The sequence below is a fragment of the Hyperolius riggenbachi genome, chromosome 6, assembly GCF_040937935.1.
Source record: "Hyperolius riggenbachi isolate aHypRig1 chromosome 6, aHypRig1.pri, whole genome shotgun sequence".
NCBI lineage: Eukaryota > Metazoa > Chordata > Amphibia > Anura > Hyperoliidae > Hyperolius > Hyperolius riggenbachi.
The window spans coordinates 274,389,464-274,414,818 of NC_090651.1; the positions used below are offsets into that span (position 1 = coordinate 274,389,464).

Genomic DNA, 25,355 nt, shown 5'->3' on the forward strand with positions numbered 1-25,355 from the left:
TTTTGGAATCACTGTTTATAACATATAAGCCTTTAAACAATCTAATTCAAAACATGTCTATTGTAAAACAAAGGCATTTGTCGTACGGTGTCCTGTGTGGCACCATCAGCAAACCTTCCTTCTTATTGGGCTCCATCATCTTTGGTTTGGGCAGAACGGGCAGGAATTGTTTTTGTTGGTTAAAGCCCAGACTTTAATGCACTGCAGAGCAAAGAGTAAGAATCAGAGACAGAAATCTTACTTTTTTAACAAAACTTCAGGCAACTGTTTTTAATATGCTCTAGATTCTAGAACATATTTCACAACAAATATTATGCAGTGAGTGCTTAAACGATTGTTTGGTAAACAAAACATCAATTAGAAATTGACATGAGAAAGCAGCACTCTACATCATATACAAGCAGTCGCCACCACCAAACTTCATGTATTTGCTGGACTAAAGTCCTTGTCAAAAGAGCCATATCCTATAGACACACCAGGCTGTGATCCACCACCTGATCCTACGCCCCCTGACCTTCACTTGAGGCCACTACATGTAGGACTGACAGGTAAAAAGGCCTAGACATCCTTGTGTGCCCAAAAGCCAATACACAGGCTGCACCATGGTTACATTTGACTGGAGGGTGTGTCAAGACTGTTCTCCTGGTCAGATCATGCAATTCTCAGATACCTGTTAGCATTTGCTGGAATGTGTTAGATGTAAATCTTACCACAAGATTTGAACAGCATAATTAGAGAGACATTTCTTTATGGGAAACTACAACACAGAGGTGTGCAAAACATGAGGGGTTCCAGGCGCAGTTAGCTTCCAAGGCACAAATTAGAAGGTAGGACCCCTTTCGGAGTTAGAGGGACCTCAGCATTGGTGAAATGGTCTAGTGCAGAATGCCTTTGCATGCAAACCATTTTGGAAGCGAACATTCTTCATTAGTGCAACTGAATGCTTATTTTATGCAAATTAGTGCATTTGAATGCAAATTTCTTGCATGCCTGCCATAATCTATGGCAGAGGCTTTAATTGCTGTTATTCCCAAACTAGGGAAATACCCCGCCAAAGGCACCTCTTATTCCCCTCTTTTTCTGATAAATGTGGGTACCAAGAAATTAGCTCAGATTGGTGAATAAGATGATGACCTGCTTGATACATTTAGATCACACCAGGTTTATGATTGTCTAAGGCAGGGTTTCTCAAACCTGTCCTCGTGACTCCCCAGCAGTGCATGTTTTGCAGGCAGCCTCACCTATGCACAGGTGGGGTAATTAGGGTCACAGCTAGGTGGATTCCATGTAACTGGGACAACAATTACCCCACCTGTGCATAGGTGTGGCTGCCTGCAAAACATCCACCTTTGGTTAGTCATGAGGACAGGTTTGAGAAACACTGATCTAAGGCCATTAATATCAAATACCTATATATATGAATCCTTTTCACTTGCCATGATAATTTAGGAATCAGGATGAGGGCTTCACTAGATTAAGAAAAACATTTAACTCTACAAAAAAAAAGCGTAATAATTATGAGACGTCCTACAAACATTTTGAATAGAGGAAAAATAATTCCTCTGAATTAGGTTATTATATGAAAAATGTAAAGTTGGGGTTAAAACAGGCACGGTCATTTCTCCACCCTATACTTTGGGGTGTGGGCTGAGACAGGTGCGCTCTCTCTAGCCTGAGCTGGCAAACAGATCTAGATGGTCTACATGAAAATGTATGCCTATATACGGACTTGTGTTTGTACTTGAATGGCCCTGTGCCTTGATTTAAGGAATTGTTCTTAAAGCATACTTCTATTGAAAAAGTTTGAGCCTGCTATGTAAGGCTCTTGCTTAACGCTGCCAGGATTGGTGGGCTTCAGTGTTAATACCTCACCCACTGGCGTGCAATTCATTAGACAAGTGAAGTCCCTCCCCGTACATCGATAAAACAGTTGTGGACAATTTTTTCTTAAGTATTCAAAAGCTCTGGCCACTCCCACTTGCATTGCTGCAACCTGCCCCCAGCTCAGCAGCCACCAATTCGGCTGCCGAGCTGGGGGCAGGCCACGGCTAGGTGGGGTGGCCAGAGCTTCAGTAGAAAGGAAAACCACCACGGTGGCTTTGCCGAGGGTGCGTGCAGAATTTCTGGCATAAATGAATTACGTGTCTGTTAATAACCCTGAGACCCACCAATTCTGGCAGGATTACCCTAGGACAGAGCCTTACATAACTCGTTCTGTCTTTTCCACTGGAAGTACTCTTAATTGAGGTCTTTGTCCGCTTCACTGGTTTGCTCATAACCCGGGATAAATCTATGCTGCACACAGGCAACCTCAATATTAAAAAATGCAGGAGCAGGCATGCAAACAAGTAAACATATGAAGACAAGTAAACATATGAAGCTCAAACTGTGATGGTGGCCCTAATATAACTAAAACCTCATTTATCACACTGGCAGTGCTCATTCAAAGCAGGTCCAGTAAACTCCCCTTCACCTCTGCTGTACTTACATCTTGGTGCATAATGTGAGAGCATGGCATAGACTGCAGTTCATGAGGCTGCACAATCTTCTGACACATGAGGCAAGGCTGGAAAAAGAGGAACAAAATTCAATTGTTCTATCCAACAAATAAATATCTGTATCAGAGTGCATGGCACGGTACTTACCTGTGGTCTTCCAGTATGCAACACTTTAGCCGAGGGCAAAAATGGTGAAATTCGAGTGGACTGATATTGGTGTCTTCCATGTCCAATGGGCTGCACAAGAAAATAAAAAACCTTTTATGGCACCTATGCTTTTAAACTGCATTGACTACATTTTACCTTTCAAAAATGTATTTTACAATAGAGACTTTAAAGCGGAGTTGTCACCATAAAAATCAAATTTCAACAGCAACTAGTCTTAGTGTATTAAGTGATAAAGATGCTAATCCTGCATTTAAAACTTTCAAAAAAAATTTCTGCTGTTATGGTTTGGAGTTATCACATACTTTAGGAGCACTGGCCCTAGTGCCAAACAGTGCCAAAGAGTTGAATGCTGGGAGTTCTTTTTATCTATAATATATTCCTCCTCTTCCATTTATTTCCCTATTTAGCTGCTCAGCAGAGACACCCTCTGATTACTTGTGTTTACAAGCAAGGCTGAGGTGACTCAGTGATTGGATGTGTAAATAAAAATAAAAAATAAAAAAAAGGACTGCAGTTGTTAGTATATACCTCAGTGGGAGTGTCTGAAGACTCTGGGAGGAGGGCAGCTAATGAATACACAATGAGCAAGAGAAAGGGGGGGGGACAAGAGTCAGGGAGGATATGATGTCAGCATTAGCTTGGCAAGATGGCCACTGCCTAGAATAGGATTTTCTGCTTTTCCTTTATAAAATTCACAGGAATCAGTACATGGATAGCATTATACATCTATTATGTAAGTAGAGGTAGTGTATATCTACTTAAATATATGTTTTTTATTTCTAGGTTAGCATGGGGGTCGCTTGTTCTTTAAAGGACTTTTCTTCTGATATAAAAATGAAGTATTATATAAAATCATACAAATTGAAATAAAACCAGTGTTGCAAAACCTTATGCTGGATACACACGGTGTGTTCCCGCACTCGATTTCCGGCTCAATTCTCATCGACTCGATTATTTCCGACATGTCCGATTTGCATTTCGATGGATCGTTAGGTAGATTTGCATGTAAAGTATGCCAAATCGACCTAACGATCCATCGAAACGCCAATCAGACATGTTGGAAATAATCGAGTCAATGGGAATCGAGCGGGAAAACGAGTGCGGGAATGCATCGTGTGTATCCAGCTTTAGTCAGATATAAATGAACAATGGCACAATTCACTTAACTAATCTCTTGTCTTTAATAATGATTCTGTGCTGTTTTTACTGTTATCACCATGGTGATAAAGCATGCAATATTCACTAAGAAATTAATCCCAGGCAAACACTAAGATAAGGATTCTGTCTTTAAGTTAAAGAGTGATTTTTAAAGTGAAGGTTTCAATCCTTAAAATAATGACAGAATTCTAAAGTGCCTGGCTCTTCTACTGACCTCATATGCTATTGCTCCGTTGTTATTGCCTGATGAGGCGGGATCAAACCTGCGAAACGCGTTGCATATTTGGAGTTCATAAATAAAATATATTGACTGTGTTTACTACAGTCGTTGTGTGTCTACTTGGAGGAGGTAAGTCCACCACTACCTCCTCTATTTACCAAGAATTTGGTTTTAAGCTCATTTAGCTTCCTTTTATTCTCTTGGCGCCTCTGTTCTCCTGCATAATATTGAGTCCACCCTGGGTGGAGGGTTGAACCCCCTTTTTCTCATCTACAGAGAGCGACTTCTTATTCCTGAGTGGGGTCAGGAAAATCTCCCCAACTGCCTTTACAGTGGTTGCCTAATGGTAACCCTGGTTTGTGAGTATTAATATTTACTCTATCTAGTAACCATTTACCAGTACATATTACACTATTGGGGCTCTTGGTGTTCCTTGTTTTTAAAGTTAAAGAAAGGATGATATACACTGGCGGACCTACCGCCCCTGCAATGGTTGCAGGGGGGCTCGGAGAGAAAGAAGCCTTAGAGGGGGCCCGCAGCTGTGGGACCCACTGCCCACCTGTATGCATGGAGCGGGCGGATGCGACAAAAAGTTTTTGTTTTGTGCAGCAGCTTAGTTTAGAGTGCGTCAGCGGGCACTAGGACCTGTGGGCATATGTATTTACTGTCTCCTGCCTGGATGATTACTCGGCCCTGGTCCCCGCCCCCTCAAGCAGCCGGAGACACGCAGGGGAACATAATCCCTTTCAAAACCAGAACCTTGATGCAGGCCAGGAGGCATGAGAGAGGATGTCACACTGCCGCAGCTGCTTGTGGTAAGAAAGTGTGTGTGTGTGTGTGTGTGTGTGTGTGTGTGTCTCAGAGTGCTGTGTGTGTGTGTGTGTGTCTCAGAGTGCTGTGTGTGCGTGTGTGTGTCTCAGAGTGCTGTGTGTGTGTGTGTCTCAGGGTGCTGTGTGTGTGTGTGTCTCAGGGTGCTGTGTGTGTGTGTGTCTCAGGGTGCTGTGTGTGTGTGTGTCTCAGAGTGCTGTGTGTGTGTGTGTCTCAGGGTGCTGTGTGTGTGTGTGTCTCAGGGTGCTGTGTGTGTGTGTGTGTGTGTGTCTCAGGGTGCTGTGTGTGTGTGTGTGTGTGTGTCTCAGGGTGCTGTGTGTGTGTGTGTGTGTGTGTGTGTGTGTGTGTGTGTGTGTGTGTGTGTGTCTCAGGGTGCTGTGTGTGTGTGTGTGTCTCAGGGTGCTGTGTGTGTCTCAGGGTGCTGTGTGTGTGTGTGTGTGTGTGTGTCTCAGGGTGCTGTGTGTGTGTGTGTGTCTCAGGGTGCTGTGTGTGTGTGTGTGTGTCTCAGGGTGCTGTGTGTGTGTGTGTGTCTCAGGGTGCTGTGTGTGTCTCAGGGTGCTGTGTGTGTCTCAGGGTGCTGTGTGTGTGTGTGTGTGTCTCAGGGTGCTGTGTGTGTGTGTGTCTCAGGGTGCTGTGTGTGTGTCTATTGTGTGTGTGTGTGTGTGTGTGTGTGTCAGGGTTCTGGGATTGTGTGTGTGTGTATGAGTGTGTCTCAGTGTGCTGTATGTGCACAGTGTGTGTGTGTAGGCTAGTTGTTGTGTGTCTGGACTGGGACTGAGCCTGAAGCTGTGCTGTTTACCCACTTGGTGATTTTCGCAACGATTTTTCGAATGACCGGCGATTTTTTTTGAGAAGTCATTTTATGCAGCGTGGGTACAGGCACACGATTATGCAACCGTTGCTTAGCGTCGCACTGTGATAAAAGACCGTCACGGCAGATCAGATGTTTAAGATCCCCGATGACACTGCGCAAAGTATTGCGAACGCTGGAAGTCTCGTTCATGCCGTCATGTAACGTCACTTGACCCACCAGGAAGATGAATCGCCGGGCGCTCGTCGGGAGGAGGGGGTTTTGGATTTGTCCCATCCAAAGTTTAGCAGGGGGCCCAGTGGTTTCAAGTTACGCCCCTGATGATTGATAGATTGAGATATATATATATATATATACAGTATATATAGATAGATAGATATATCCTATACAATAAAACCTAACTGTCCCTGCGTCATCCACTTTCCGTCTGTCCGCCCGTGTTTTTTTTGTACTGCGCATGTGCAGTACAGTCAACCACTGGGGCGGGAGGACAGGCCAGGGCGGCCGTGTGCGCGAGCGCGCACTGATTGGCGGCGGTGGTGTGGTATAACTACCTAGAGCCCGTTTTTAAACGGGCTTAGGTTGACATGTTGAGATATAGATATACAGTGGGTTGCAAAAGTATTCGGCCCCCTTGAAGTTTTCCACATTTTGTCATATTACTGCCACAAACATGAATCAATTTTATTGGAATTCCACATGAAAGACCAACACAAAGTGGTGTACACATGAGAAGTGGAACGAAAATCATACATGATTCCAAACATTTTTTACAAATAAATAACTGCAAAGTGGTGTGTGCATAATTATTCGTCCCCCTTTGATCTGAGTGCAGTCAGTTGCCTACAGACATTGCCTGATGAGTGTTAATGACTAAATAGAGTGCACCTGTGCGTAATCTAATGTCAGTACAAATACAGTTGCTCTGTGAGGGCCTCAGATGTTGTCTAAGAGAATATTGGGAGCAACAACACCGTGAAGTCCAAAGAACACACAAGACAGGTCAGGGATAAAGTTATTCAGAAATTTAAAGCAGGCTTAGGCTACAAAAAGATTTACAAAGCCTTGAACATCCCACGGAGCACTGTTCAAGCGATCATTCAAAAATGGAAGGAATATGGCACAACTGTAAACCTACCAAGACAAGGCCATCCACCTAAACTCACAGGCCGAACAAGGAGAGCGCTGATCAGAAATGCAGTCAAGAGGCCCATGGTGACTCTGGACGAGCTGCAGAGATCTACAGCTCAGGTGGGAGACTCTATCCATAGGACAACTATTAGTCATGCACTGTACAAAGTTGGCCTTTAAGAAAGAGTGGCAAGAAGAAAGGCATTGTTAACAGAAAGCATAAGAAGTCCCGTTTGCAGTTTGCCACAAGCCATGTGGGGGACATAGCAACCATTTGGAAGAAGGTGCTCTGGTCAGATGAGACCAAAATGGAACTTTTTAGCCAAAATGCAAAACGCTATGTGTGGCGGAAAACTAACACTGTACATCACTCTGAACACACCATCCCCACTGTCAAATATGGTGGTGGCAGCATCATGCTCGGGCGGTGCATCTCTTCAGTGGGGACAGGGAAGCTGGTCAGAGTTGATGGGAAGATGGATGGAGCCAAATACAGGGCAAACTTGGAAGAAAACCTCTTGGAGACTGCAAAAGACTTGAGACTGGGGCGGAGGTTCACCTTCTAGCAGGACAATGACCCTAAACATAAAGCCAGGGCAACAATGGAATGGTTTAAAACAAAACATATCTATGTGTTAGAATGGCCCAGCCAAAGTCCAGATCTAAATCCAATCGAGAATCTGTGGCATGATCTGAAAACTGCTGTTCACAAACGCTGTCCACCTAATCTGACTGAGCTGGGGCTGTTTTGCAAAGAATAATGGGCAAGGATTTCAGTCTCTAGATGTGAAAAGCTGGTAGAGACATACCCTAAAAGTCTGACAGCTGTAATTGCAGCAAAAGGTGGTTCTACAAAGTATTGACTCAGGGGGCCGAATAATTACGCACGCCCCACTTTGCAGGTATTTATTTGTAAAAAATGTTTGGAATGATGTATGATTTTCGATCCACTTCTCACATGTACACCACTTTGTATTGGTCTTTCAGGTGGAATTCCAATAAAATTGATGCATGTTTGTGGCAGTAATGTGACAAAATGTGGAAAACTTCAAGGGGGCCGAATACTTTTGCAACCCAGTGTGTGTGTGTGTGTGTGTGTGTGTGTGTGTGTGTGTGTGTGTGTGTGTGTATATATATTATATATTTTCGATCAACATAACATATATATATATATATATATATATATATATATATATATATATATATATATATATATATATATATATATAGTATATTCTGGCATATAAGATTGGCATATACTTTTTAACCCTTGAAAATCTTCTAAAAAGTCGGGTCGCCCTATACGCCGGGTGATACACGATGCTGATACTTGATGCGCATACACGACACGCTGATGATTAATTACCAGGTGCTGGAGATTCGGCGGTCACCGCATATGCTGGGGGAGGGAGCTCATCGCTCACACTGCAAGGTCTGGGCGCTCAGGGTATGGAAGAAAGATTGTGCTGTGCCCATAAAACACGCCTCTTCCACCCGTCTGGCCCGCCCTATCCTGTTACCGCCTCTCAGATCTCACTGCTGAGGACTGTAGTGAAGCGGTACAGGCGAGCATGTGCGAGAGCCGGAGAAGGAGGTAAATAGGATACAAGGGCGGGCCAGACGGGTGAAAGAGGCGTGTTCTATGGGCACCGTGTAATCTATTCTTCCATACCGCTCTGATAAAAAGGTAAAGTCAATCACCTGAATACTGTTATATACTGGGTACCACATACAGTACAGCACCAGTATCTATTCATCCATAGCACCAGTATGACGCCTTTTAAATTTTTATTTGGTGTGCATTGGAAGAGGGGTAGTGTTATACGGCGAGTATATCTCAAACCATATTTTAACAGGAAAAGCTGGGGGTCGTGTTATATATATATATATATATATATATATATATATATATATATATATATATATACAGGATCTTCTCAAACAATTAGCATATTATGATAAAGTTCATTATTTTCTGTAATGTACTGATAAACATTAGACTTTCATATATTTTAGATTCAAATACACACAACTGAAGTAGTTCAAGCCTTTTATTGTTTTAATATTGATGATTTTGGCATACAGCTCATGAAAACCCAAATTTCCTATCTCAAAAAATTAGCATATTTTATCCGACCAATAAAAGAAAAGTGTTTTTAAAACAAAAAAAGTCAACCTTCAAATAATTATGTTCAGTTATGCACTCAATACTTGGTCGGGAATCCTTTTGCAGAAATGACTGCTTCAATGCGGCGTGGCATGGAGGCAATCAGCCTGTGGCACTGCTCAGGTGTTATGGAGGCCCAGGATGCTTCGATAACGGCCTTAAGCTCATCCAGAGTGTTGGGTCTTGCGTCTCTCAACTTTCTCTTCACAATATCCCACAGATTCTCTATGGGGTTCAGGTCAGGAGAGTTGGCAGGCCAATTGAGCACAGTAATACCATGGTCAGTAAACCATTTACCAGTTGTTGTGGCACTGTGAGCAGGTGCCAGGTCGTGCTGAAAAATGAAATCTTCATCTCCATAAAGCTTTTCAGCAGATGGAAGCATGAAGTGCTCCAAAATCTCCTGATAGCTAGCTGCATTGACCTTTCCCTTGATAAAACACAGTGGACCAACACCAGCAGCTGACATGGCACCCCAGACCATCACTGACTGTAGGTATTTGACACTGGACTTTAGGCATTTTAGCATTTCCCTCTCCCTAGTCTTCCTCCAGACTCTGGCACCTTGATTTACGAATGACATGCAAAAGTTGCTTTCATCCGAAAAAAAAAGTACTTTGGACCACTGAGCAACAGTCCAGTGCTGCTTCTCTGTAGCCCAGGTCAGGCGCTTCTGCCGCTGTTTCTGGTTCAAAAGTGGGTTCATGCTTTCATCTGCTGAAAAGCTTTATGGAGATGAAGATTTCATTTTTCAGCACGACCTGGCACCTGCTCACAGTGCCAAAACCACTGGTAAATGGTTTACTGCCCATGGTATTACTCTGCTCAATTGGCCTGCCAACTCTCCTGACCTGAACCCCATAGAGAATCTGTGGGATATTGTGGGTTTTTATGAGCTGTATGCCAAAATCATCAATATTAAAACAATAAAAGGCTTGAACTACTTCAGTTGTGTGTATTTTAATCTAAAATATATGAAAGTCTAATGTGTATCAGTACATTACAGAAAATAATGAACTCTATCACAATATGCTAATTTTTTGAGAAGATCCTGTATATATATATATATATATATAGATAGATATATATATATAGAGATATATATATATATATATATATATATATATATATATATATATATATATATATATATATATATATATATATATATATATATATATATATATAGTGTGTGTGTGTGTGTATATATATTTACACACACACACACACACACACACACACACGTCCATAAATATTGGGACATCGACACAATTCTAACATTTTTGCCTCTATACACAACCACTATGGATTTGACATGAAACAAACATGATGTGCTACTGCAGACTGTCAGCTTTATTTGAGGGTATTTACATGTATATCAGGTGAACGGTGTAGGAATAACAACAGTTTGCGTATGTGCCTCCCACCTGTTAGGGGAGCACACACACACACACGTACACACACAGGCCACACAGGGTGGAGCTACATCCTGCCTGCATGTGCTCCTCACCTCCCTACTGCATGTGTGAATGAGTACAAAGGTGGTAACTTAAAGAGAGACTGAAATCTCATCAAATTCAAGTTTTTATTTGAAAAATGTGTTAACATCATAGCCCTACCTAAAACGCTGCATCCCCGCAGCTGTAATCTAGCTAAATCCACCCAAACTCCCCGGGGGGCAAACCGGGCAGCACTTCCGTGAGAGGCAGAGCTATGAGCCGCAGCTCTGCCTCTCCACGCGTCTATCAGCGCCGGATCACCTCCTCCGCCCGCCCCTCAGAGATACGCTGCTGATTGACGTGTAAGGAGGCAGAGCTGCGGCTGAAAGCTCTGCCTCCTCCAGTAGCAAAATCCACGACCAAGAAAGTTGTGGATTTTGCGGGGGAGAGGGAGGGGGGAGTTTGGGGGGATTTAGTTAGATTACAGCCGCTGGGATGCAGCGTTTTAGGTAGGGCTATGATGTTAAACACATTTTTAAAATAAAAACGTGAATTTTATGAGACTTCAGAGTCTCTTTAAGGACTGGAGTGATATTAGTGAATTGTGGCCAATAATCGTAGGGCCTGTTTCCACTACACGCAGATTAAAGTTGAAGAGAAATCGAGAGCCCAATATGGTGTAGTATGTCAAAATTGATTGGATAAATGAAACAGTGAGATGGTAATACTCACAAACACGGGTTACCACCTAGGTAACCACTCATTAGGCAGGTGAGAAGATTAGACCTGTCCTCACTCAGGATTAAGAAGTCGCTCTCTGTAGATAGGAAGAAAGGGGGTAGATCACCCCTCCACCTGGGGGATAAACAACAGCAATTCAGTTGTAGCAAGCAGAGCACCTCTGTCACTCTCACAGAGGTGCTCTGCTTGCTACAACTGAATTGCTGTTGTTTATCCCCTGCTTATTGCCTGAGGAAGTGGGCTGTGCCCGCAAAACGCGTTGCATCTTTGGGGTATTTTCAATAAATGTGTATATCTATATATTTACAGTCCTTGGTGTCTGCTTTAACGGAGGCGAGTCCAGTACTTCCTCCCAGCAATTTTTTAAAAATTTTATGTACTTTTATCCTTCTGGCGCCTCTGTTCACCTACCACTACACGCAGATTGGATGCAGAATGGATGCAGAAAAACTGGCTCCAATTAATGTCTATGGGCCTGTTAACACTAAACACGATTTTTCTGATGCAGATTTTCCCATAGGTATTCATTGGAGTCAGTTTCTGCATCCAATCTGCGTGTAGTGGAAACAGGCCCCAAAAATTACACTGCATTTTTTAAGGGTGTTGTGTGACTGAAGCACTTGCAAGAAACATTGCCTTCATTCATCACTCTCACAGAAACGCACAAACTGAACACTTTATCAGGAAAATTAGCTTAATATTGGGTATGACCTCCTTATACCCTTAAAGCGGTATTGTCACCATAAAAATCAAATTTCAACAGCAACTGGTCTGAGTGTATTAAGTGATAAAGATGCTAATCCTGCATCCAAAACTTGCAAAACTTTTTCTGCTGTTATGGTTTGGAGTTATCACATACTTTAGGAGCACTGGCCCTAGTGCCAAACAGTGCCAAACAGTTGAATGCTGGGAGTTCTTTTTATCTATAATATATTTCTCATCTTCCACTTATTTCGCTGCCTAGCTGATTACTTGTGTTTACAAGCAAGGCTGAGGTGACTCAGTGATTGGATGTGTAAATAAAAAAAAAGACAGTGCAGTTGTTAGTATACACCTCAGGGGGAGTGTCTGAAGACTCTGGGGGGAGGGCAGCTAATGAATACACAATGAGCAAGAGAAGGGAGGGGGGAAAACAAGAGTCAAGGAGGATATGATGTCAGCATTAGCTTGGCAAGATGGCCACTGCCTAGAATAGGATTTTCTGCTTTTCCTTTATAAAATTCACAGGAATCATTATGTGGATAGCACAATACATCTGTTATGTAAGTAGAAGTAGTATTTATCTACTTATATATGTTTTTTTATTTTTAGGATAGCATGGGTGTCACTTGTTCTTTAAAACAGCCTCAGATCTTCCCATCATAAAACCCTCAAGACATTGGACATATTCCTTTGGGATGCTGGTCTGATGCTGGGCATACACGTACCGTTTTTGCGGCTCGATTAGCCGCCGGATCGACTCCCGCTGCATCCCCTCGCGCGCCTGGATCGATTCCCGCTCATCCCTGTGGGTGCTTCCTTATCTTCCACTAGTTTTCTGCTATTGTCCGCCCGCGGGGATCGAGCGCGGAATCGATCCGCCGGGTCATCGGACACGTCGGATATTATCAATCGAGCCATCAGCGGCTCGATTGATAACAAAAAAACGACCCGTGTATGCCCAGCATTAGGCCTCAGAACCCCTGGTGGCACATTGCGACGAATCACATTTCTGGCAATTTCCAAAATATTTTACAGCAACCCCGGGAGCGATGGAGATTTGACCATGCATCCCTTCAATGGGGTTGCTCCAAAAATGCTGCAGCCCAATTGCTGCAGTGGAACCACCCTCGTAGGGTTCCACTGCCTTAGCACTTTGCTGATCTGCATAAAAATGCAAAGTGCTGCTAGTGGGTTCCAGGCTTCACACAATTCAAGCTACTACAGCCTTTCTGTTATCTCAAACCAGTCTGGCCATTCTGCTGGAGTCTCCCTCACTAACAAGGTGTATACATCTGCAAAAAATACAATGTGTTGGGAAAAATATAATGTATTTTTGCAAAAAATGTCTCCAAATCGAAAATGCCATTTTCGATGCGAAAATGACTTTGGCAGAAATTTGTGAGCAACACTTGTTGCTAGCGATTTGGGTGCAGGGAGAGCTGAGGGACGGCTCTCTCCACCCAAGCTAATCTCGGGTGATTATGTGAAATACATTCCTCTACTGATTATCCAGTTTCACCCTCAGATGCACAATTCCAGGTCCGGCTATTGCCGTCACCTGAATTGGCGCAACACTGGCGCAACACGTACGTGGCTCCATATCCGGCACTGCACGGCAGCCAGCGAGCGCCAAATTTACCTGCTACAGTACAAGTGTTCCTAATAAAGTGTTCAGTAAGCCGAGTAAAAATGTGCAGAATTTCCAGTCTCACATAAAGCTCACCTGTGTCAGTTTTAAAGCTGCATTAGGAGGTTCTTTTAAGAACTGTTCTTGCAGCTGTGTGGCTACCAGATGACATAACTCGTCCACTGTCAGGCCAGAAAGTGTTCCACGTTTCCCCTTAATCTGATGCAGGATACCAGTCAACTGCTCTCTAAAAACACACAAAGAAAGAAAAAAAAATACACATCAGATGCTTCGGTGTCAAGGTTCATTTCACCTGTTGAGCAGCACAGCTGTTATATCTGCACTGTTTATAATACTGCACAATACAGGAATGCCACATCTGATCTATTTCTATTCTACATAATCAACCAGACAGCTGTTACAGCAAAGAGAATAAGGGTTCAAACCCAATAACAGCCTTTTCTAAGTACTAGTGATTTGAAAAGCTATGGGCGATTTTTACAAAATCACATTGCTCAAGTGGGATCGCACCCATAGCATTACATTAGCAAGAGCTTTTCAAATCACGAAGCGCTCAGAAAGCTCCTTAGCAAAGCGTACACCAAATAACCATGTCGCAATTATTATGATGTGTAGCATGCAATAACTCAATGACCTGACAACAAAACTAGATACAAAATATGTAGATGATTCTATTTTTTCATGCAGTTGTTCCATGTATAAAGCGTAATCTGCAGATACATGATGAATGTCTGTAACTGTAAAACCTATTTGGCTACATTGGTTGTAATGGCGATAGCCCTTTCCAAGAAACACCCCAGCTCACATGTGCATGTCAGTAACAAGTGGTGGCTCCTCCCACTTACAAGTTTCATTGGCTCATTGAAAACTTACTTTGATGATGAGTTTGATGCTAGAGTAGGTAGCTACTAGGGATGATCAATAAGATGCAAATATTTGCAAGTTTATGCAAATATTTGCAGTTTGAACATGGTCCAGTCAATTTAAACCCAGCTTTAAACGTGATTGGTCCATTTTTAAACTGCTTATAGTTGCATAAATTTGCATACACTTGGAAAGATTTGCATCTCATTGATTATCCTTAGTAGCTACAAACATTCACTCTTATGTGTATGAAAACTAACAGTACCAGCTATAGAACAGGGTACACATTATAGAAGCGTACACATGTATGTGGAATATCGCCTGCAGGAATCAGGACTTCATCCCTTGCAGCACATGACTGAGCAGTTTCCAGTGGGAGGGGTAAGAAGGGGAAAAATGAGCTCGGCTGAGACAATCTGGCACTCCAGATCTCTCATGCCTAACTTGCAGCTTCAGGTGAGAACCCTCTAGCGTGTGCATGAGACTTAACCACTTAGCAACTTCTGCTATGTTTTTCTACATCCCTGTTTATAAACACATGTAAACACTTGGTTCTGTTTTCTATTTTAAAAAAACAGAGTTAGTATAGCACCATCCTGTGGCCAAAAAGTAAAACGACTTCCAAATACACCATTATACATTTACCATAGAAAAAATTAAATACATTTTCATTATTTTTTTTTTAAACTCCACCCATAACCAAAAATAAAATTTTATCGCCATACATTGTACTAGGGACACAATTTAAACATTTTAATGACCGGGACAAATGGGCAAATAAAATGTGTCTGTTTTATCTACAATAGCACATTTTATTTTTAAACTACAATGGCTGAAAGCCGAGAAATTGTGTTTTTCTTCTTCCCTGTCAAATGCATATAAAATAAATATACTTCTTAGCATGAAGTACTGCACAAAGAAAGCCTAGTTTGTAATGCAAAAAATAATATACAGATCATTTCAGTGTGATAATTAGCAATAAAGTTATTAACGAATGAATGGGAAGAGCTTTTGAAGGAAAAAAAAACGGTACTTATCCGTTAGCCGGGCGCATCCGGCAGGTGGCGCTGTTGATGTTAATTCCAATCATAATTACTTCACGTCAACCTGTGAATGTAAACGCCGGATGCGCCCGGCTTAAACAGATCAAGCCGCCGGCTTGCTTCGTGAGTGTCTCGCTCTCCTCCCCCTCTTGCCCTCTCTCGTATGAGCCTTGGGAAGGGGACATGCGTGTCCCCCCAGAGTCGTTCGTCGCGGCATTGCAACGAACGACTCTGGGGGGACACGCATGTCCCCTCCCCAGTGTTCTATAGGAGAGAGGGCAAGAGGGGGAGAAGAGCGAGACACGAAGCAAGCCGGCGGCTTGATCTGTTTAAGCTGGGCGCATCCGGCGTTTACATTCACAGGTTGACGTGAAGTAATTATGATTGGTATTAAGATCAACAGCGCCACCTGGCGGATGCGCCCGGCTAACGGATAAGTACCAAAAAAAACTGTGGTAGAGAAGTGGCTGAGGGCTGGTGCACACCGAGCGTCTTTTTCAGCGTTTCTGCAGCCGCTTGCGGCTGCGGATTCGCTTGGTCAATGTATCTCAATGGGGTGGTGCACACCAGAGCGGGAGGCGTTTTGCAGAAACGAAAAATGCCGGGGTGAGGCATTTTTTGGATTTCGGATGAGTTTCTGCCTCAATGTTAAGTATAGGAAAAACGCAAACCGCTCTGAAAAACGCCTGTTCAGAGCGGTTTTGCCGGCGTTTTTGTTACAGAAGCTGTTCAGTAACAGCTTTACTGTAACAATATATGAAATGTACTATACTGAAATCCGCTGCAGCAATCCGCAAAACGCTAGCAAAGCGCCATAGAAAAATAAGGAAAAGCGTTTCAAAATCTGCTAGCATTTTGCGGATCTGCTAGCGGTTTTTGGTGTGCACCAGGCCTAAGTCTCAATTTTACAAAGAATAGAGGGAACCATATCAAATATTAAAGACACCAACAATTTACAGGTACATATTTGTAATTAGAAACAAGGGTGCAAATGTGCTATGTTTATTGATTAGAATTAGCTTATGTATTTCTTTATCACATGATGACTTTGAATTGTCTAGGTTTGTGACAGGAATACATGAAAATACACTTGAAATGAGAGGCATATGGAGGCTGCCAAATTTGTGTGTTTTAAACAATACCAGTTGCCTGGCAGTCCTGCTGATCTTCCTGGCTCCAGTAGTGTCTGGATCGCACACCTGAAACAAGCATGCGGCTAATCAAGTCAGACTTCAGTCAGAAACACCCGATCTGTAAATCCTTGTTCAGGGTATAGCTAAAAAAAAAAAAAAAAAAAATCAGAGGCAGCGTATCAGCAGGGCAGCCAGGCAATTTGCATTGCTTTAAGGAAAATATGTCAGCCTTCATATCCCTCTAACTTCAGGTGTGCATTAAGAATTAGATTGTATATTCTGCTGTCTGTCTCTAGTTGGTGGGGCTTGTGGGATGCATTTAGACTAACCACTGGTAGAAACGCCTTAAAGGATATTTGAACTAAGAGGGATATTGAGACTTGACATATTTATTTCCTTTTAAACAATACAAATTACGTGTCCTGCTGATCATCTGCCTCTAATGCTTTTGGCCATAGGCCATGAACAAGCATGCAGATCAGGTGCTCTGACTGAAATCAGACTAGATGACCTGCATGCTTATCTCAGGTGTGTGATTCAGACTGCCAAGCAACTGATATCTCTCTCACTTCAGATATGCTTGAATACCTCCCATCTAATGCTAAATACACACGGTTCGTTCCCGCATCGAATGCGCCGCTCGGTTCCCGACTAATGGATTATTCCCGAACATTTCCGAGCACATTTTGATGATGTTTAGGTCGATTGGCATGTAAAGTATGGCAAATCGACCTAACGATCCATCGAACCGCGAATCGGACATGTTGGAAATAAACGAATTGACGGGAATCGAGCGGCGCAACGACGGGAATCGAGCGTGGGAACGAACCGTGTGTATCCAGCATAAGGCCCAGAAGCTATGTTAGGTTTACAGTTGCTGTACCCTGTGTGGGATAGTGTGTGTGCACATCTGCAGTCAGTTTACCTCATGAAGTGTTTCAGGCACATTTTCTGTTTATGGACTGTACGGTGCACAACTACTGACTGGGGACAATGAGGGATAACCTCCTGCTATCAAATGACTTTGTGAGTGTGCAGTCAATGGATAGTTTAGTGCCATTATATTGTAAAGCACAACTATTTTATTTCTATCCTAAGTGTGTACAAAGTAATGTGCTATACGCTGGGCAATATTTTACAATCTTGGCATGCATGGCGCTCATTTGGGAATATAGCAGGAGGGTTCCCAAGTCTGTTAAACTCAAGTCTAGATAGGCTTCAAGAGAACCGGATGCAAGAAGGATATGGAGGCTACCATATTTATTTCCTTTTAAACAATACCAGTTGCCTGGTAGTCCTGCTGATCTCTTTGGCTGCAGTAGTGTCTGAATCACACACCTGACACAAGCATGCATCTAATCCAGTCTGATTTTTGTCGGAAACATTTGATCTGCATGCTCGTTCTGGGTCTATGGCTAAAAGTATCATAGGCAGAGGATCAGCAGGACTGCCAGGCAACTGGTATTGTTGCTAAGGAAATACTGTAAATATGGCAGCCTCCATATCCCTCTCACTTCAGGTTCTCTTTCAGCAGCACAGCAATGACTCACTTGTTGCATTGTGGGAATCTGGCTTGCAGTTTCTCCAGTATTTTGTTTAGCTTGTCTGTATTTGGCGGCGCTGGCGCACTGGGCAGAGCCTGAGGCTGGGCAGCACTGGGTAGTCTTGAAACTGCTTGTCCGGTGCTGGCGAGGTTTCCTGGAAGAAGAGCAGCAGGAGGCGGACGCTGATGAGGGAAAGATGTGGAATTCATCAGCTGTTGCGGTACAGAATCTCTGGGCTGAACACATGATGCTAAGGATCCGCCTTGAAGAGGTCCTAAGGCAATTCTTTGCAGCATGAGAGTGGGCTGGAGGCAGAAATACAGAAAATAAACTTAATATCCACAAACAACATTGATCATATAACGCAAACATAATTTTCCTACAGCATTTATGAAAAATGATGATCAGGCTGAAAGTAACTGAGACCTTCCCTTGTTACCACAGAAGCCATACCCTATCCTAAATTAGAGATAACTTACTGTATGGAGCCTGTTTATTTGTAGTAACTAGAGATGAATTTTGCCCGGCAGGAAACTAATGCAGGGAACACACGTTACGTTTTTTCACACGATTTCCTGTGCGATCGATAATACAAATCAAATCTTAACCAAAACTCTACAGTAAGTTTATCGTCCACCTGCTACACACGTGTACGTTTTCTGTTCCATTTTTACTATGATCTTGACTAATTACGCCTACTATTGATGATACTGCACTCTGATACGGTCCCCTGAACGCCTCTATATAGTACATATAATCGAGCCGCTTCATCAATTGCACCAACACACGATAAGAACGTAGCCATTTTGACCGTTTATTTTCAACATGTCCATTACTATTTCGATTGAGAACACACTCGATTCTGCCCATTCAATTCGTACCATTGATCGCACAGAAAATCGAGTTAAAAAACATAACGTGTGTTCCCAGCATTACATTCATTGCGGCTGTCCACTGCTATCAAGACAACTATGCCCAATAATCACTTTTTTCGGCACGGTTATTTAATTTTCAAAGTTACCAGAGCGTAATTCCCCCAGTAGTAAACTGGCACTAACTGGGCTTTTGCTGTCATAGTAACAATAGTTAATCTCAATTACACATAACTCAATGAGGTCTCATTAAAAGCGGACCTAAACATTGCACAGCAGACAAGGAAAAAACATATAGTTGCTGAGAAACACACTCCGTGTGACTTTAGAGAGATGAGCCTGTTTAATTACATGTGTAAATCAGGGCTGTTAGCTGTGACTGAACTGTGCCAAGGTGTTCTGTGCTAATATGTAAACACCAGGGCTGTGGAGTCGGTACAAAAATCCACCGACTCAGACTTCTCAGGTTAGGATGCCACTGATTTAGACTCCTCGACTCCGACTCCTCTAATTTGCATATTACAATCTTGTGGATTGAAAGTATGTAACATGAAATGCATCTCTAAACTGCCAATGCTTAGGAATTTTAAAAAGACAACTTAAAGAGGAACTCCAGTGAAAATAATGTAATAAAAAAGTGCTTCATTTTTACAATAATTATGTATAAATGATTTAGTCAGCGTTTGCCCATTGTAAAATCTTTTAACTCCCTGATTTACATTCTGACATTACATGGTGACATTTTTACTGTTGGCAGGTGATATAGCTGCTGCAGTTGGGAACAGGAGTAAACAGCCATTTCCCACAATGCAACAAGGTTCACAGACAGGAAACTTCCAGGAGTACCACGGTCCTCAGAGTTTCTTGTGGGAGGGGTTTCACCACAATATCAGCCATACAGCGCCCCCTGATGGTCTGTTTGTGAAAAGTTACACAGTAGTACTAAAAGTATTAGAGGTGCTGATACCCCCTTTTACATGAGATTTCTCATGTAAAAGGGGGTATCAGCTACTGATTGGGATAAAGTTCAATTCTTGGTCGGAGTTTCTCTTTAAGTGAGAGGGATATGGAGGCTGCCATATTTATTCCCCTTTAAACAGTACCAGTTACCTGGATATTCGGCGGATCTTCTGCCTCTAATACTTTTAGTCATAGACTAAAACTAGTCCTTGGTAAGAGTACTTGTAGAAGGTACAGACAGGAACAAATCTATCAGGCCCTAGGCAATGTAACTGTGGGTACATGTAAGAGCGATGTGCAGGTACTCTGCAAGAGAATGAGGGGTTTTTCCTCTATTACACATTCTTCATGCACTATCTGAACATGGATCAGGCCTTAGGCAATGTAACTGTGGGTACATGTAAGTGGGTACATGTAAGAGCGATGTGCAGGTACTCTGCAGGAGAATGAGGGGCTTCTTCCTCTATTACACATTCTTCATATACAATCTGAACCAGGTTTATGGGTGATCGACAACACCTCTGTGTTCAATGTGCACAACATTCTCATTGGATTCCCTGCAGCTCTGTGGGGAGTGCATATGTAGAGTATAGTACTACTGTGTAACAAAGCAAACCTGAGACAAATGAAATTAAAGTTTTATACATACCTAGGGCTTCCTCCAGCCCCCTTCAGGCTAATCAGTCCCTCGCTGTCCTCCTCCACCACCTGGATCTTCTGCTATGGGTCCAGGTACTTAAACCAGTCGGGCGTAGTGCGCATACACACACTCCACAGCTGGGAGCGTACTACAACTGCGCAGCACTTTAGCGCAGGTGCAGAATACTCCTGGCTGTGGGAGCGGCACGCGGCCGGACTGCGCTGACTGGCTGAATTACCGGGACTCATAGCAGAAGATCCAGGTGGAGGAGGAGGACAGCGAGGGACTGATTGACCTGAAGGGGCTGGAGGAAGCTCCAGGTATGTATAAAACTTTTATTTTCATCCTTCTCAGGTACCCTTTAATCCGTAGTCGCCAAATAAAATTTTAACAACATATGAAATTATTTGATTTAATGAGCAAAGGGAATGCATACATTTGCATAAACCAGCATCAGCGCAGAATTATTTCCATCTCATTGACCATCTCTATTAGTGACACAGCTACACATCAGGCTTTATTCTTACAGCATAGGTGTTATTTAGTATATATAGGAGACTCCTGTGTACACATCATATATATATATATACTGTACAGTCACAATCAGTTATGTATATCTGACCTTAAAGAGAACCCGAGGTGTGTTTAAAGAATGTTATCTGCATACAGAGGCTGGATCTGCCTATACAGCCCAGCCTCTGTTGCTATCTCAAACCCCACTAAGGTCCCCCTGCACTCTGCAATCCCTCATAAATCACAGCCGTGCTGTGAGGCTGTGTTTACATCTGTAGTGTTAGTCTCAGCTGCTCCCCCGCCTCCTGCATAGCTCCGGTCCCTGCCCCTGTCCCTTCCCTCCAATCAGCAGGGAGGGAAGGGATGCAGGCGGGGACTGGAGTTCTGCAGGAGGCGGGGAGAGCAGCAGACTGACACTATAGAGATAAACACAGCCAGCTCTGACAAGCTGTTTGTCAGCAGCGTGGCTGTGATTTATGAGGGATTGCAGAGTGCAGGGGGACCTTAGGGGGGTTTGGGATAGCAACATAGGCTGGGATGTACAGGCAGATCCATCCTCTGTATGCAGATAATATTCTTCAAACCCACCTCGGGTTATCTTTAAAAATACAGGGACTGCTTTATTGAAGCAGCACAAGTAACAATTTTTTTGATTGGTTTATTTCATTTTTGTGGACTAAGCACAGCTATTACTGTATATGTAAATTATTTATGATGACTATTATCTGAGAAATAGAACATTTTATCATATTCTCTATTTTAATTACAGTTTAAATTCATTAGGAGTCAGTGCATTTTTTTTCGTAACAAAGAAATATTTTTCTTTAAACTTTATTATGCTGTTTTTTTTCCCCGTTTTTTTTAGAAGAGAAGGGAATTTTTGAGTTTAGGTCCACTTTAATGGTAAAGGCAGTGGACACCAGTTTGCACACAAGCATGCAAGGTATTTATGTATCATTTTACCCTGGTGCCTACACCACTTCCTGCGACCGGTGATGAGCACAGGCCCGTGCTTGCACAGACTAGTATTCACATTGCACATACAGTTCTGGAGTGGCACACCTTTGGTGTATATCGGGTGCTGAACCTGGGTGTTGGACCAAATAACCCCGAAGATAATAGTATCAAACTAAGTCTGGTTCGCACACCTTCAATCCAAAGCAGTTACACGTTTATTGCTTAAGTCAGCACACGCATGACAATTGTTTTGGGGCCAAGGGGTCCCCTTCTTCAGAAAAGTGTCCCCTTTGGGACCCCTGGGCCCCGAAACAATTGTCATGCGTATGCTGACTTAAGCAATAAATGTGTAACTGCTTTGGATTGACGTCTGCACAGGATGTCTGCAGGGGTCCGGTAGAAGCCCCAGGTAAGTTAAAGTACCCCTGACCTGGTCTTAAATACTTTTAAAATTGTTTTATTACTGGTGCTGTGACTTTGTTACAGCACACAGCCCAATCTTCCCCCCTCCAGTGCCCCCTGTGGCCCTGTTCTGGCAACAATTATGAGCGGTGAGGAAGTGACCGTTCTTCCTCCTCTCTGCGCGCCCTTAACTCCGCCCCTCCACTCCTGGCTATAGGTCTGTATATGTTTCACTGCACACAGTGCACAGGGTAGCTGTGCTGTGTGTGCGGGCTTGTGTTAATTGAGGTCGGAAGGATATCCCTGTGTGCTGTGTAACATAAAGCAGAATTAAAGCGGTAGGTGGAGGGGGCGGAATTATGGACGCGCAGAGGGGAGGAAGAACTGCCACTTCCTTCCCACTCATATTCGACGTTCTGCTCAGTCAAAGACTACGACTCTCAGTTTTACCAATTCCAGTTTGAAAATAAAAAGTGCTACTGTAGATAAAAAACACAAATTTTGTTTGGCTATTCTTACCGCTTATCACAAAACTTAGATTATGTTCCTGTCACAATTTATGGTGAAGATATTTGATTCGACTTCCGGCTCGGAGGGAACTAAAAGATTCTCCATTCAGGCCCCGTCTACCAAAGCAGCAAGCAGCCGTACAAACACCGGGAGGCAATCCCCTGGTGGATCACAAGCCCCAGCAGCATAGGAAGCGCCCATGGAGAAGTACCTCACTAGATCGTCCAAAAAAAACATGCGGCAAAGAAGCCGGAAAGATAAGCGGGCTCCCAAGATGGCGCCGGAGCATATGCAAGAAAGCCCAGAGTGGCACTCCCCTACTAGAACATGGGACACAGACAGCGTTGAAGACGAGGGCTCCCAGAGGGCACTTCACAGCAAGGACTACAGGGCGATAGCCAAAGAAGTAGCAATGCTTATTTCCCCGGATCTCCAGGCAATAGTAGAAGGGGCAGTGAAGAAGTCCCTAGGCCACGTGTCCCGCCAGCTACAAGGACATGCTGGAAGACTGGGAGAAGCGGAGAAACGCATTGTGTCTCTGGAGGCTTTACGTAGTTTTCCACGATCACCTTCTCCCTCTCAGTATCCTACACCAGAAGATGATGAAAATGAAAGTTAAGTGGCAGAACCGTAAGTTTGGGTGCTTCTTACTGTGATTGAGTGACATATACTGCAAAATAAGCAGGCTGCGTAGTTACTATAGCACATCAGAACTTTGATGGCAGTCAAGGAACGTAGGAGCAAATGGCTGCATGGGGGACTCCTGGCCTGATGAACATTGCAGGGAAGAAGTGGAGTCTGATAGAGGGTTTTGTGAGGGATCAAGTTCAGGCCGCATGGTAGGAATAGCAGTTTGGCTCCTACTAGTACTTTTGGGAGGAATGAGGGGGGGGTGGGGGGTAAGGCTTTTGGGGGTCACTCCTTGCTGTGGGTTGCTATGTAATGCCTTTGAAGTATATGTGCACAGTGTGAGCTTGGTGTTTTGTATGATAAAGTGCCAAAAGTTGGGTAACCGAAATGTTATGCTGACCAGTATAGAGAGATTCGCAACGACTTATATACCGTCAAAATCTGAATGACCATTAAAATTATTACATGGAACGTAAAGGGCCTGCAGTCTCCGATAAAGAGAGCGCAGGTCCTACGCCATCTAAAAAAGTTGCGGGCGGATGTGGCCCTGCTTCAAGAGACACATCTTAAAGCAGGAGAAGCAAAGTTTCTGCATAAGGGCTGGGTCTCATAGAGTTACGAATCACCGGCTATGGATCGAAAAGCAGGGGTAATTACATTGGTCAGCAAAACATTGAGGGCTAAATCAGAGTTACTCTGGTCTGATACTGCTGGAAGAGTACTGTGAATCTGACTCCATCTACCAGGGGACTCATTTACAATCTATAATGTTTATGGTCCTAATACAAATACAGGCCAATTTCTACTAGACCTAAAATGGAGAATTGCAAAGGAGCCGATTGAAAGCCTGGTAATGGGAGGGGATTGGAATGACGTAATGCATTCTTTAGAAGATAAATCGGGGAAACAGGCACCGATTCAGAGAAAGAGTGTGAGAAACACGTGTCTGTCCCAGTTCCAATCAGAGTTACAGCTCATGGACTCCTGGCGTTATATATGCACCCTTATGACAGGGAATATTCTTTTTATTCCTCGTCACGATACTTTTCCTCGCTTGGACTATATATTCACAGGTGAGTGCCTTGCAGGGAGAATACAGGGTGCAGAGATCGAAGAGTTAGTCATTTCTGACCATTCCCCGGTAACGCTAGAACTCCATGAGAAGACTCAGAGGGTCAGATATTTTATGTAGATACCCCCCACACCTTTATGGGGATGAGGGCTTTCACTTGCTCCTAAAAAACTGGTGGATGGAATATAAAGGGGATAATATCGGGCATGAATCAATTCCTCATCTATTTTGGGATACAGCTAAGGCTGTATTACGCAGAAGGATTATAGCATACGTAGCCACGAAAAAAAAAAGGAAACTGAAAAAAATATATAATGAAGTGGTCTTGCTTGTAAGACTGGCTTTTAGAAAATATAAGCAATCCCCTGACCCTTCCACAAAGAGTGAATGGCTGAAAGCTAAGGCATGTTCGGATAGATGGTTCAAGGATAGAGAAATGTTACTTAGGTCTTATATGGAATTGAAGTATTATAAATACGGGCAGTAAGGCAGGCCGTCTTTTGGCCCTGATGGCACGCGGACATTATGCTCCCATGGAAATTCATTCCCTAAAAAATGATCAGGGAAATGTAGTTTTGCCAATATTATGAATCCCTGTATTCTGACCCAGAATTGGAAGACGAGAAGGCCATGGAAAATATATTACAACGATTACGATTGCTGCGTTTATCCCAGGAGGAACTAGACAGGCTGAACTCTTATGT

General features: G+C 43.3%; 1 protein-coding gene across 2 annotated transcripts in view; it reads right to left on the reverse strand.

Annotated features, from left to right (window-relative positions):
- Positions 1–25,355, reverse strand: part of RNF214 (ring finger protein 214) — a 61,353-nt gene continuing 35,998 nt past the window's right edge. For both annotated transcript variants that reach the window (XM_068240899.1, XM_068240900.1), the window contains exons 11-15: positions 18,102–18,400; positions 13,587–13,737; positions 2,646–2,735; positions 2,489–2,566; positions 1–201 (exon numbers count right to left, since the gene is read on the reverse strand). In XM_068240899.1, the coding sequence (XP_068097000.1) occupies positions 136–201; positions 2,489–2,566; positions 2,646–2,735; positions 13,587–13,737; positions 18,102–18,400 (684 nt within the window). In that variant the 3' untranslated portion in view covers positions 1–135. The remainder of the gene's footprint in view (positions 202–2,488; positions 2,567–2,645; positions 2,736–13,586; positions 13,738–18,101; positions 18,401–25,355) is intronic.